The 13,857-nt window shown below is 44.1% G+C and overlaps 1 protein-coding gene across 1 annotated transcript in view; it reads right to left on the bottom strand.

Annotated features, from left to right (window-relative positions):
* Positions 1-12,566, bottom strand: part of fnbp1a (formin binding protein 1a) — a 40,739-nt gene extending 28,173 nt beyond the window's left edge. The window contains exons 1-4 of the mRNA XM_085476647.1: positions 12,291-12,566; positions 8,875-8,990; positions 8,520-8,570; positions 7,742-7,889 (exon numbers count right to left, since the gene is read on the bottom strand). Of these exons, the coding sequence (XP_085332773.1) occupies positions 7,742-7,889; positions 8,520-8,570; positions 8,875-8,990; positions 12,291-12,320 (345 nt within the window). The 5' untranslated portion in view covers positions 12,321-12,566. The remainder of the gene's footprint in view (positions 1-7,741; positions 7,890-8,519; positions 8,571-8,874; positions 8,991-12,290) is intronic.
* Between the last annotated feature and the right edge of the window lie 1,291 nt (positions 12,567-13,857).

Below are 13,857 nucleotides of genomic sequence, written 5' to 3'. Positions count from 1 at the left end.
ATATCGATATTTTAGTAATTTAGGGTAAATTTGTAGTTTATCATTAACAGAAACACAGTGGAAAGAAATTATAAAATTCAGATTGTCTACATTCAAAGGAACTACTTCCTCTTCCGCCTTTCATAGTCATGTGCGAAATACGGCTGTATAAAAGTCTCGCAGCCCCTTGGCGTGCGCACTCACAACAATGGCTGAGCGTAATTGGAGTCATATGCGGACGTATTTTACCTCCACAAACAGCTGAGACGTGGTTTGCAATACATGTGGCAAAAAAGTGAGGTGTTGTGGCCATACTTGCCAACCTTGAGACCTTAGAATTAGGGAGACATTCAAAATGCATTTTACAGGGTTTATTTATCGGGTAAAATATGTTAAATGTCACCGTTATTATTGGCCGGCCCGGAAACAGCGGGGGTGTCCAAATTCAGAGGCTGCTTCCACCTGAGGACCGGCTTTCGCGGTCTAAAGAAAGCCGGGTAGTACGTCACGAGCTCCCTTGGTGGAGTGAAACTGCCGTCTGCTCCTTGCTATCTAAAATATAACCGGGCGCTGGCATAAACTCTCGACCATCTCACACTTTGTTTAATTAATTTTCTGTTTGACCTTTATTCAGCTGTGTGAAAACCCCGGAGGAACCCTCCCAAGGGATTAATAAAGTTTAATTTAATTTAATCTAATCTAATAACTTTAATCTCAGCCAAACCGATTTACTCACGAACAAATAAAACACTGAAAAAGCCAAACAATAACATTTTGAAGTTATCAAAGTGACTTATATATCATGTTTAACCCGAGTAATGAAAGACCGTGGGGGTTTGTAAACGATGTGTAGGTCGGCTCAGATATTTGAAGTTTACACAGCTACATTCTCACCTGAAAATATGTTAAAAGTTTTCTTGCGAGTGATATTAAAACTAAGTCGCTGCCGCCATTGTTGGAAACTGGAATTGGCTGGGCCGCGCTATGAATTCTGCAATATGGTTTTTCAATTTTGTTGTCCGGGTGGAAAATCGGCAGGGTTGGCATGTATGTTGTGGCAACATCACTAACCCTGTCAAACACCTCAGAGTAAATCATATCACAGAATATGACGAGCGTATGTTGAGGTGAACTGAAGAGGAGGAGAGGGACAGGTGCTGCCAGGGCGAGACAGACGTCTCTCACGGAGTCCTTTACTGCTGCAGGCAGGCAAGGTGTTCAAAATGCGCACAACTTCAGTTTTTTTATTTCTATGTGATGAACTCTGCATTATTAAGTGATAAGAACAAGTAATCTGATGTCCTGTAATCATTATGATGCTATAATTTGAGATACAATAAATAAAATAAGTTTTTGTACAAAGTATCGGTATCGGATCAGTATTGTCGATACCACCCTGAATATTACTTGGTATCGGATCGGAAAGGAAATCAGTGGTATCGCACATCACTAGTCCCTGGCTCTCTTTCTCTCTCTCTCCCTCCCGCTCTGTTCCTGTGCTACTGAGTGTAACTACCGCCCCTCCCCCCTCTACCCAGCGTAAAGCACAAGGCTTGCGTGTGGAGTGAAGCGGAAAAAAGTGCGAGAGAGAGGGTAAGAGAAAGGAAAAAAAAAAAACCCACGGCTCGCGATAAGGAGCCGGCTCGCGCCGTTCACGTCAAAGACCCGGCTCTAAGAGCCATTTCGTTTGCGACCGACCCATCACTAGTGGCCTGGACTCAGGCTGGCAGTGGGATAAACAGTGACACGAAGCGGTCTGCTGCTAAGTTAACCACGGTTTGTTGATCTAGCTACTAGGGGTGCAACGATACTCGTATCGATATTGAACCGTTCGATACAGTGCTTTCGGTTCGGTACGCAATCGAACAATACAATTTTTTAAATTTATTAAATCAACTTTTTTTCTGACGATGCTGTCTGTGTTGAGAGCTCAGTGGATCTGCGTTCGACTACTCCGCCTAGGCTGTACTGTCGAGCGCAGATCCACTGAGCACAGCGCAAGCTAGCAAGACAGAAGCTAAGCTCGTTGCAACATGGCAAATTGAACCTCCCCCACCCTCATTCAGATCTGGCCTTTGGAACTATTTTGGTCTTCATGTGAAGTATGACCCCGTCCAGCCCCACGCACGGGGCGATCCGCGGTAGCTCGTTAACGGAGATTTGCCGTGTTGTGGCGTTAACGTCATTTCAGATTTACGCTGACAGCACTAGTGGGAACACAACGAATATGACTGCACATTTACACCGACATCATCCTAGTGCAAAGACAAGTGGAAGCAGACAAAAACAACAAGCACGCACGCTACAAACTTTACCCGAGTCATTTAGACAGCCGTTAGCACATGATTCTCCTTATGGGGACCTGATATGTTTAATATGCTGCTGAGAATATAGCCCAGAAGAAGCGCGTAGTATAGCTTTTATTTTGAAAGAGCCATTTCTCTGTAATAAACTCTCTTTTCCAAAGATGAGTGATTTCTCCATCAGATAGATTTATTATTTTATCCCTTTGTTGTTTCAGCAACATTAAATTTAAAAACTGAACGCTTGAGTTAAAATATATATTTATAATTTTAATAAATAGCAAATTAAAAAAGCATGAACATTTTTTTGTATCGAAAAAATATCGAACCGTGAATTTTGTGTATCGTTGCACCCCTACTAGCTACAGGAGTGTTCACTTGAAAGGGGCGGTGTTTGTAGCATCTGACCAATCACAAACATCGAACATGTTTACACAGCAGCGCATAAAACACAATATAAACTGCAGTAAATCAGGTGTGTGTGTGTGTGTGGAGGTGCTGCCACTTGGCGTTGACTCTCTCTGCTGTAGAGTGTCACTCTCTGTTCCAACACACAGTGGTGTTTTTGTGTCACCAATTTAATTAAAAACTTATAGATAACTCCTTATTTCACAGTGTAATCTTCACGTCCTTGATCTGAAGCACACTCTTTGTTGATTAACTCGCTAAATGCATCCACAGCATTCCCTCACTGTGTCTGCAGGGTTTTGCTAGCTTAGCTCAGTGGTTCCCAAACTTTTTTTGCTAGGCCTCCCTTCGTTTTACAAGAAAAATGTTCGCGCCCCCTCTTTGCTTCAATGCTTTGTTTTAATGCATGCCTCTGTAGTGCTCACCCACATTTGCGTCTAAAAACAAACAACGTATTTAGGAGCACGTGTGAGAATAAAAACTAAGACAGCATTAAGCCTACACAGCCTCCAATTTTAAACAAGAACACTGATAATACAGCAGTAGTGAAGATGACGCTGTCATAGTTTAACATGGAGCCGTGGCCCATCTGCAAAAAGCAAAGAGTGAGCTCAGGTGGAGTGAAAGTTTTGTTTCCTAGCGTCCAAAACAGCAGCTGTTCCTGTAATCACCATTAAAACCTTTACTGGGAAAAAGCTGACAGAAGTCCTTCATCAGCACCTGATCAACAAACTTCAAACATGAAAAAGAAAAATCTCTGTAGCTGCTCCATCCACCACCATTTGCTTTGTTTAAATCGAATAGCACCAAATCACAACAGTTGTCTCAAGGCGCTCAAAGCAGTCTTAGGATGGTCTATAAGACACATTGATGGTTTGGAGAAAGTACTGAAGTTAAATTGGAAAGATCAATTGGCAAAGAAGAGTATAAATAAAAATGGAGAGTCCTCTTCACACACTGAGGTCAGTTATGGTGTTCCACAGGGTTCAGTGCTAGGACCAATTCTGTTTACATTATACATGCTTCCTTTAGGCAGTATCATTAGAAGACATAGCATACATTTACACTGCTATGCTGATGACACCCAGCTCTATCTATCCATGGTGGGGCGATCGTGGCTCAAGAGTTTGGCGTTCGTCTTGTAATCGGAGGGTTGCCGGTTCGAGCCCCAGCTTGGACAGTCTCGGTCGTTGTGTCCTTGGGCAAGACGCTTCACCCGTTGCCTACTGGTGGTGGTCGGAGGGCCCGGTGGCACCAGTGTCCGGCAGCCTCGCCTCTGTCAGTGCGCCCCAGGGTGGCTGTGGCTACAATGTAGCTGCCAGCACCAGTGTGTGAATGTGTGGATGACTGGATGTGTAAAGCGCTTTACTAGTCCCTAAGGACCCCAAAGCGCTTTATACAAATACAGGCCATTTACCATTTACCATGAAGCCAGATAACACAAAGCAATGAGTTAAACTGCAGGAATGTCTTAAAGACCTGGGGCCTGTTCTTCGTACCGCGCTAAGTGAGTTAGCTGGATTTGATTGTTGACGATTTCGCGTGATCTTGGATCGTTCGGTTCTCCGAAGCTCATCCGGGACTTGCTGCCATAGCAACAGAGCCGTAAGCGTAAACCTGCTCGGGAGCAGGCTTACTTTATGTAAACAAGATTAGATCGCGGCCACTCAGGTATGTCCGCTTCATTTATACGAAAACAACAGCGATATTTTACCACTGTTTCACCATAAATAAATATTATCAATGTAACTAAAGATAATGCAGCACTTGATCCTTTTATTGATGTCACACAGATACATACAGGTCATTTCGTAAAAAAAGGGAAATGTACTATTAATCATTCTATTACATGTATTTGATTATTTCAGATGTAATTCATATTTTAGAGTAGTAATAGTAAATTACTTCATGTAATCAAGATGAGAGACCACGGCTATGAAAGCGAAGGTGGATTTGGGAAGTCTGTCGCAGCCATGTCCTGTCCGTATACGCGAGCAGCCCATTGCGGAAGGTGCAAGATTGATAAGGAGAGTTTTCAGAATCCAGCGTATATTGCGGGATAGACAGGATCCTTTAGCTCAGCGCGACAGTGTGCTCATAGAGAGATATCGATATTCCCGTGAGGGTATTATTTACTTAACCAACTTGTTGACGAGGGGGTGCAGGACCACCACCTGTCTTTTTTTGCTCTGCCCTTTTCTTGGTTGCTGTTATAAACAAACAAACAGATTATTTCAGGGTCTCTTTTCAAGAGACTAAAAGCAATATAAGTGATAAATATTACCATTCTGTAAAATATTCTTATATTTCACTTTTACTTGTTCCCATGTTCTAGTGGGTCCTGTCGTGGCTCTAATGTGAAAGAGGATATAATGTAATATAATATAATAAATTTACCCTACCGCCTACTGGTGTTGGCCAGAGGGGCCGATGGCGCGATATGGCAGCCTGACTTCTGTCAGTCTGCCCCAGGGCAGCTGTGGCTACAACCGTAGCTGCCTCCACCAGTGTGTGAATGTGAGAGTGAATGAATAGTGGTATTGTAAAGCGCTTTGGGTGCCTTGAAAAGCGCTATATAAATCCAATCCATTATTATTATTATTATTAAATTACTTACGAGTTTAATTTGTCAGCAACTTTCTGCCAGCCCTCTCTCCTTGCTTTTGCAGCCTTTGCAGTGTTCCCTTGCGTTTTAATTAAACTCTGAAACTCCTGAAATCCCTCAATCAAGAGTTCTTGCTCTGCTGCGGAAAAATACTTTTTGCCAACCAATCAAAGGGTTGCCGATCAATGTTTCTACTATCGATGCGTAGCCCCTGTTAAGCCACCCAGTGATCTCACATTACTTCATCCAGCTATACTAATCGTCAACAACAGGTGTGTTCGGAGAACCGGGATAGTGAGCTCAAAGTTAGCGCGATGATTTGATCTTGGATGTAGTAAGCGAGGTATGAAGAACGGACCCCTGGATGGCCGCTAACTTTCTGCTTCTTAATTCAGATCAAACTGAGGTTATTGTACTCGGCCCTGAATAACGCTAGAAATGTGTTTTGGGGTTTGTACGTGCTTTGTCTCTAGGGGCCACCACATATATTTATATATAAGCATATATAGATAAAACCGCTTTTTTTACATTAGTAATTCCTTTTGTGCATAATTTTATATTATTGTTAATAATAAATTAATTAAAGCAACAAAACAACCTGAAGAGCCAGTTTGGAGCCGAAAGAGCTGGTTCTCTAAAAAGAGCCAGAAATCCCATGACTATTGTACTCGGCCCTGAAAACCTTAGAAATATGGTATCTAAGCAGATTCTTACTCTGGATGGCATTACCTCAGCCTCCAGTAACGCTGTGAGGAACCTTGGAGTCATTTTTGACCAGGACATGTCCTTCAATGCACATATTAAACAAATATGTAAGACTGCTTTCTTCCATTTGCAGTTAATCCAAAATGCTGCTGTGTGTTGTTTATTCGTGATCTCTGAATTTGCATATGCCAATTCACCTGTCCAGGGGCTCGGATGTGATTGGTGGACGGAAGGATCAGCCTGGTGTAACTGGCTCCTGCTGCAGACGTATCCAATAAAGGACAATGGGGTTGGGGGGTGGAAAGTGTTACGTGCACTTTCCCCAGGAAGAGGAAGTCCAGCTTATTAGTCTGTGCCTAATGTCTTTTATTTTAAAGAGAACTTCATAAATCAGCTATGTTAGTGTGACTAAGTTACTATGGTAACTTCATCTTTAATTTAGGGGTGAGAATTTAACGCGTTAATTGCGATTAATTAATTTGAAAAAAATAAGACATTTAATTGCACTTTGCCTTCCAAGGGGAACTTTTGTCAATGCACGATTTGCTGGTATACCGATTACACTGATGCACACAGAAGAAGGAAGTGCGTTGCTAGGACTGACATGCAGTTTAAATGTTTTTTTCCATAAATTAAAAGAGCTTGACTTTATAATATTCATGTCCATATCTATTAATTCATTCTGTCGCCCATTAAAACCCTTTAAATAAAAAAAAAACATTTGTGTTTTGGGTCAAATGTTCTTGTGCAATTAAATGTGATTAATCGAGATTAATTAATTACAAAGCCTCTAATTAATTAGATAATTTTTTTTAATCGAGTCCCACTCCTACATCTGTGTTATTGGCATTGTCGCACATTTAAGTACCATCAGGGTGAGAGAGGGTTAAGGACGAGTTTCTGACCAGGAAGTGACATAAGTTTGGCCCACATGTGGCACATCTGCAGCTCTCGGAATGACGGGACTATGTCAGAGCATGCCTCAGCCATGCTCACCACACGTTGCCAAATGTGGGGTGATGTGTGGGCTCCATGTGGCAGAGCAGCTGGGAGCTGGGTAACTGAGCCGATGTGTCTGATGTTCAGCTTTGGGCAGCACGCTTCCTTCAAACCGCCACATTCTGCTGAGCAGCAGAGAGGGCGGGCTTATGACACGATACCTGGAACTTGGATGTCAGAACTCACAATGTCACTAGCAATGCATCGCAATAACTTTGGTGCATAAAAACACGGTCGGGCACGTTCACGGACAGAGCATCATCACTGCTCTGTGTACGGCTTAGGAGGCAACATACATCCTGCAGAGCCACAGTGTGGACGTGGCCAACCCTGGTGACCATGGGCCTGATTCCAGTCCAGACTGCAATAATCAAACAGTAAATCAGTCACTGAATACCAGTGTCAATATTTCCCTCAGACACATTGTTGGTTTGAAGAAATCATCCTCATCATCAGCTCTCACTTTGACTTAAAGTAAATCAAAGTGAATCAAATTTTACTTCCTAGAGTTTATTTCTATTTTAGTTTGTTTGAACCTTCTGATGAAAATCACAGACACAGGTCACATGATCATCAACATGTATACACACGCTGCAGTGGGTAGAGTGATGTGGAAGCTGCTTCACTGTGTACTGTACCACTGTGACAATAAACCCACTGGACTTGACGAGTGTGTGTGTGTGTGTGTGTGTGTGTGTGTGTGTGTGTGTGTGTGTGTGTGTGTGTGTGCGTGCGCACTCACAGACTTCCTCTCAGTCTTCAGCTCCTGAGTGTATCGTGTCAGCTCGCAGACAATTTGTGCGTTCAGGTTTTCAGCAAGATCTTCTCTCTGGATGGCGAGTTCGTTCAGCTGCTGCAGAGTCGCCGCAAACGCCACAAACCAGGTGTACCTGAAACAACCAGTCGGCTGGCCAGCTCAGCTCACACACACTTCACAGGAAGCACATTTTCACCTCACGGTCAAAGCGCGCGGCCGTAGTTTGATGGTGCATGCGCGTCACTCTCCACCGGAACTCAAACCTGACCCAGACCGAGCACTGCACCCGTGTCCAGCTGACAACCATTTCCTCAGAGTTGCAGGTGCCGACTTTAACCTCGAGTCTGTCAATGTGAGGTGGAGGTCGGTGCCTGATGATGCCAGCAGAACTAACAAGCAGAGATGCGGCGACCACAGAACCCTCCAATCTATGGCTACCACCCTCTGCAGGCAGGGGACACCTCCGCCCCTTGCCTGTGCCTACAAATTTCTGAAGAGGTTCTGAAGAGACTCCGGGAGTGAGTCCATTTACTGTAGGCAGTATGGGCCGATCGACCACTCCTCAGGGAGCACGCTCAGCAAAGTGCAAGTGTTTTCATTGCAAGCAGAAACATCTGAACCAGCATTTTCTGATCAAAACTGCGATTTCACACAACGCGATCGTGTATTTGCCAAAGCTGCGGTTTTCTGCAGCGTTCCTGACTGACCCGTACTACGAAGTTTGACTCGTGGGTGAACTCGGTACAAACAGGTAAAGACTCACCTGCTCTCATCTTCTCTGTTCCTCTTGGGGTGGTACTTCTTCGACAAACTTCTGGAGACACACAGGTGAGACACACAGGTAGTACAGACTTTTGGGGTTTCGGGTTTTATTGAAATGAGACATTAAGGTAACACTCAGGTAATCAGTTTTACACACACATCATCTGCACTGTGAGTAAATCCAGGTACTAATGATAAACTGACTGATCAGGTATTGTTATTTATTTGAAGGAGTTTAAAGAGTTGTCTCCAAACCTCCTCACAGTTTGACTTTAACAAATGTGACAAACTAAATTCAGGTTTTCCAGGAGTTTTACATGGTCGTGATGGTTCAGGTCTTGGTTTAAGGACTATACCTGATCTGTTTGGCGTAGCTCAGCTCAATGTCGGCGCGCTCTTTTACAAACTTAGTGTATCTCTCCAGGAAGTCGATCCCCCAGCTCGTGTGTTTCTCCAAGTTATCAAACTGATCCTGAAACAGCAGACTGATGTTAGTGTGACCTTTGACCTCTGACACTCACCTGAAGCACAGCATAAATAACAATTTACTCGCTGGACCCACGTCCTCATTTTATGTTTGACAGCGTTTTAGTAGGTAAAGGTGATGCTTGGGCATGAGCTGAGCTGCGGTTTGGGGAAGGCTTTGAGGCGGACTGGCGACGGCTCCCGGGCCCGGCAGATCCCCACGTACTGAACAGAAGTGAAGAAGTTACAGAATTGAAAAGGGGAGGAGCACGTAAACGAGAATGACAGCTTGCAGAACTGGGGGAACCTGTACAGATGAGGACCGGAAGGAGCATATTTGGAGGCGTGGTCCCACTCCTGAAATTTCGATACATAATCTCCAACAAGTAGTGTTGTGAGTTTGGTCTCACAGGCCCTCAAAGAAATGGGAAAAACAAACATGGACCATCAAATCTGAACTTCCTGATCCTGTGAGCTCACACACAACGGTCATGTCCAAATTCATGGGCTGCATCCTCCCGAGGCCGCATTTGTAGGCCGATTACGTCACAGCGACGCGCCGAAGGCTGTCCAAATTCGTAGACTCCTCCGAATGCAGCCGACTAATGCGTCCTCCTTTTCCCCGAATTTGAAGGATGGGTCGGGTGTAGGGGTGGGTTTTTATAATCGATTCATCGATTAAAATCGATTCTGGCTTGGATAACGTAAAATCGATTCATTAAAATCCTGAATCGATTTTTTAATATAAATTTATTTTGCCCAAAATGCCAGAATCTCAGGTGACATCTCACAAAATTTCAAGAACCACCAAACAGTTAAGACAGTAAATGAGAGAAGGTACACGAATTCTGCACATAGCCTTAAACACACAGCGCGACCCGCGGATCAGAATCAGTTAGATGTCGCCTTTCTCACGGTCGGGGCTGAAAGCCGACAGCTCGCTGATTCTGATGTGTCGGCGGGTCGGCGCTTTGTGTTCACGCCCTTTATGCGCTGATTCTAAAGCTGTTAGTTTGATGTCTCTCCAAACAATATTGACCGAACCAGCAGCAAAACAAGATCCAAACTACGCTTCACATAAACATCGTCATGAATTCACTCTGACTTTTACTGTTTTGCTTCCACCGTGATGCACAGCTCTCTCTCTCTCTCTGTACTTCAAGATCAGTTTCCCTTTCTTCATTATTCGCTTGCTTGTTACGCACCAGTCTACTGTTGTTTACAGGCTGTCGGCTGCTGTTTTTTTCCCTTTTACATTTTCCGAAAAGAAAACCTCATTTCTGCTGTTCAATACTGAACAAATTTAAACTTTTTAAAATTATTCAAAATGCAAAACGCCGTGTCTCTAATAAAACCGCTGTAACTTCAGAGGTAATGTTCATATGTTGATTAATAATTTTCTTTCGTTTTTGATATATTTTTATAAAATCCCAGGCCAGGAAAACCACTTTCATGTTTTTCTGCGTTTTATCTTCAGCTACTTTGACACAAAAGCATCTGCTGTGACGCTCACACCTGTGATAAAGTCTTGCGTGTGTCAGCTTCCTTTTTATTGATACAAAAATATGTAAATGTACTGATCTGAATTATAATATTTCTGACTGTCAAAATTTCCCAGATTTAAATCGAATCGATTTGGGACCTTGTGAATTGGAATTGAATCGATTCTAGAAATCAGTGACGATACCCAGCCCTAGTCGGGTGTGTCCTTTGTGACCTACCATATCCCAGAATTCATAGCGCGGCCCAGCCAAAGTTTCCAACAATGGCGGCCGCTACTAAGTTTTAAAATTACTCTTATTAATCTTTCTGGGTCACAAAATAAACTTTTAACATATTTTCAGGCGAGAAAGTAGCTGTGTAAACATCAAATATCTGCTCGGTTTATCAAGATATCGCATATTTGCAAAAGCGCTTCGACGTTTTCGGAGACGTCTGTTACCCATCAGCTCCATAGCGAGCCGGGAGCTCGAGGGTCACTGAAGCCGCCGAGAACGTCACAACTCCCGGCACATCATTTTCAGATCACCGCGGACCTTCGCTACTCAGGTTAAACGTGATATATAAGTCACTTAGACAACCTAAAAATGTTATTGTTGGTCTTTTTTCAGTGTTTTATTTGTTCATGAGTAAATCAGTTTGGCTGAGATTAAAGTTATTAGATTAGATTAGATAAAACTTTATTAATCCCCCGGGTGGGTTCCTCCTTGGTTTTTACACAGCTGACTAAACGTCAAAAAGAAATCTGATTAAACAGAAGTATGAGATGGTCGAGAATTTACACCAGTGTCCTGTTATATTTTAGATAGCAAGAAGCAGACGGCCGAGTTTATTAAACTCCACAGAGACAGCGGTGACGCTAATCAGAAGGCTAGACCGTCCAATTTCCCCAGCCGTTTACTTCCGGCCTACCCGACCTTCTGAGGACCCGGCCCACGTAGACCGCGAAGGCCGGGTCCTCAGGAGGATGCAGCCCATGAATTTGGACACGACCAACGCCTTTATCCTGTCTTCCTTCTCTCACCCCAACCAATCACAGCAGATGGCCCCGCCCCTCTCTGAGCCTGGTTCTGCCAGAGGTTTCTTCCTGTTAAAAGGGAGGCTTTTCTTCCCACTGTCGCCAAAGTGCTGCTCATAGGGGGTCATATGATTGTTGGGCTTTTCTCTGTATGTATTATTGTAGGGTCTACTGTACAATATAAAGCACCTTGAGGCGACTGCTGTTGTGATTTGGTGCTGTGTAAATAAAACTGAACTGAACTGAGGCCACTTTATAAAACAGAAGGTCAGTCGGCTGCTTCTGGTGCAGCAGGAGGGGAGGCAGAACACCTGTCAGCAGGTTAGGTTCACAGATGCTGTTACCATGGTAACTCACTAGCAGAATCTGCTCCAAGGATCAGGACCGGACCCTCTCTAGAGTCTAGACTGTGTGTGTGTGTACTATGTTTACATATCTTTGTGAGGGCCAACAGTCACGGGGACAAAGCACCCGTCCCCACGAGTTTGAAGACATTTTTGAGACTGAAGATGTGGTTTTAGCGTCAGAGTTATGTTTAGGGTGGGAAGCAGCTGGGAAAGCATTATGTCAATTAGATGTCCTCACTATGATATAAAAACGTGTGTGTAAGAGTCGCGTGCTGCACCATCATGGAGGTTGTAGCTCGCGCTTCTGTCGTCATTCATCGTGTTGCTATGGCAGAGCAGACAGAAGAACGAGGCTGCGCGCGCGCGCACACACACACAAACACACACACACACGGTTACAGGTTACCGGTGCGAAGCTCTCAGGTGCGGCTCGTGCACATACCCACAGCTCGGTGCCCCAGTTGCAGCTCATGGTTCTTCCTCTGGTCCTTCCTCGCGCTCTTCGTCTCGGTACCGGTGATCAGCTGCTGCAGCCCACGGCACGCATCCTCCACCTCACCGACCTACACACACGGAGCTCCGTCAGTCTCACCTCCACCTGTATGTCTCTGCTGCATCTGAGCAAGCAAAGAACGCGGTCACGCGCAGCACGTCCCCGGAGCACCCTTTGTCATCAGTGAGGAGATGCTCAGATTGCGAGAGTTGTGCGCATGCGTAGTAGCAGGCCCACCCTGCCTCTGCACAAAGCAAAGCGTGACGAAATTACCTGCAGCTGACGTTACATGTTCATGGTGATATTTGATCAGCAGGGGCGCTCTTCTTACAATAACTAAACTATACTTCCTGTTTGATGACGTCATGTCTTCCTTTTAGAGAAGAGGTTATTTTTTGCAACACATGATGAGGTCAGACTGCAGGATTTCCAAAATAAGTTTATAACTCTCAAAACCCAATGGAAACAACACACACACACATGATCAAATCACATGCTGGGTTTGCAGAATGAAGAATTATTTAATACAGTTTTATTTATATAGCGCCAAATCACAACAACAATCCCTCAAGGCACTTTATATTGTAAGGTAGACCCTACAATAATACATAGAGAGAAAAACCCAACAATCATATGACCCCCTATGAGCAGCACTTTGGCGAAAGCGGGAAGGAAAAACTTCCTTTTAACAGGAAGAAACCTCCGGCAGAACCAGGCTAAGGGAGGGGCGGGGCCATCTGCTGTGATTGGTTGGGGTGAGAGAAGGAAGACAGGATAAAGACATGCTGTGGAAGAGAGCAGAGAGATCTATTAAACAGTGTTGGGAAGGTTACTTTTAACATGTACTCCACTATAAATTGCAGATTACATGGCCCAAAATGTATTTTGTAACATATTCCATTACGTTACTCAATAAGAGTAATGTATTCTGAATACTTTGGATTACTTGATATATTATCATGCTTTTTACAACTACATGAATGTACTTTTGCTGTGTAATTTATTACTATTACTTAGAGTTGGATGTCTCGAGACCACTTTTACGTGGTCTTGGTCTTAGTCTCGTCTTGGTCTCGCTGTCTTGTAGTGATGTGTCGGTCGCGAACGAAAGGGCTCTTAGAGCCGGCTCGTTGAAGTGAACGACGCGAGCCGGCTCCTTACTGGGAGCCGTGGTTTTTGTCTCTCCCCCCCCCCTCCCCTTTCTCTCTCTCTCTCTCTCTCGCTCCTTTTTTCCCGCTTCACTCTGCACGCAAGCCTTGTGCTTTGTGCTGGGTAGAGGGGGGCGGGGCAGTAGTTACCCTCGCAGTAGCACAGGAACAGAGCGGGAGGGAGAGAGAGAGAAAGAGAGCCAGGGACAACAACGTCACATTAGAAAGGTATAGTAATCATCCACAACTATTTTCAGTTGCAGATGATAAAGGATTCAGAAAGTTTATTCATGCAGGTCCATATGACAGAGAATGTGCATCTTCTTTTTGTTTTCATATTTTAATTTATATTTAATTGTGTTGTGGTT

This window comes from Copadichromis virginalis, linkage group LG12 (genome assembly GCF_057382275.1).
Source record: "Copadichromis virginalis isolate Kocher_CV1m ecotype Utaka linkage group LG12, C_Virginalis_male_GT1.1, whole genome shotgun sequence".
In the NCBI taxonomy this organism is placed as follows: Eukaryota; Metazoa; Chordata; class Actinopteri; order Cichliformes; family Cichlidae; genus Copadichromis; species Copadichromis virginalis.
Note: the sequence above shows the minus strand (reverse complement) of the source record. Positions and strands in the feature narration are given on the sequence as shown.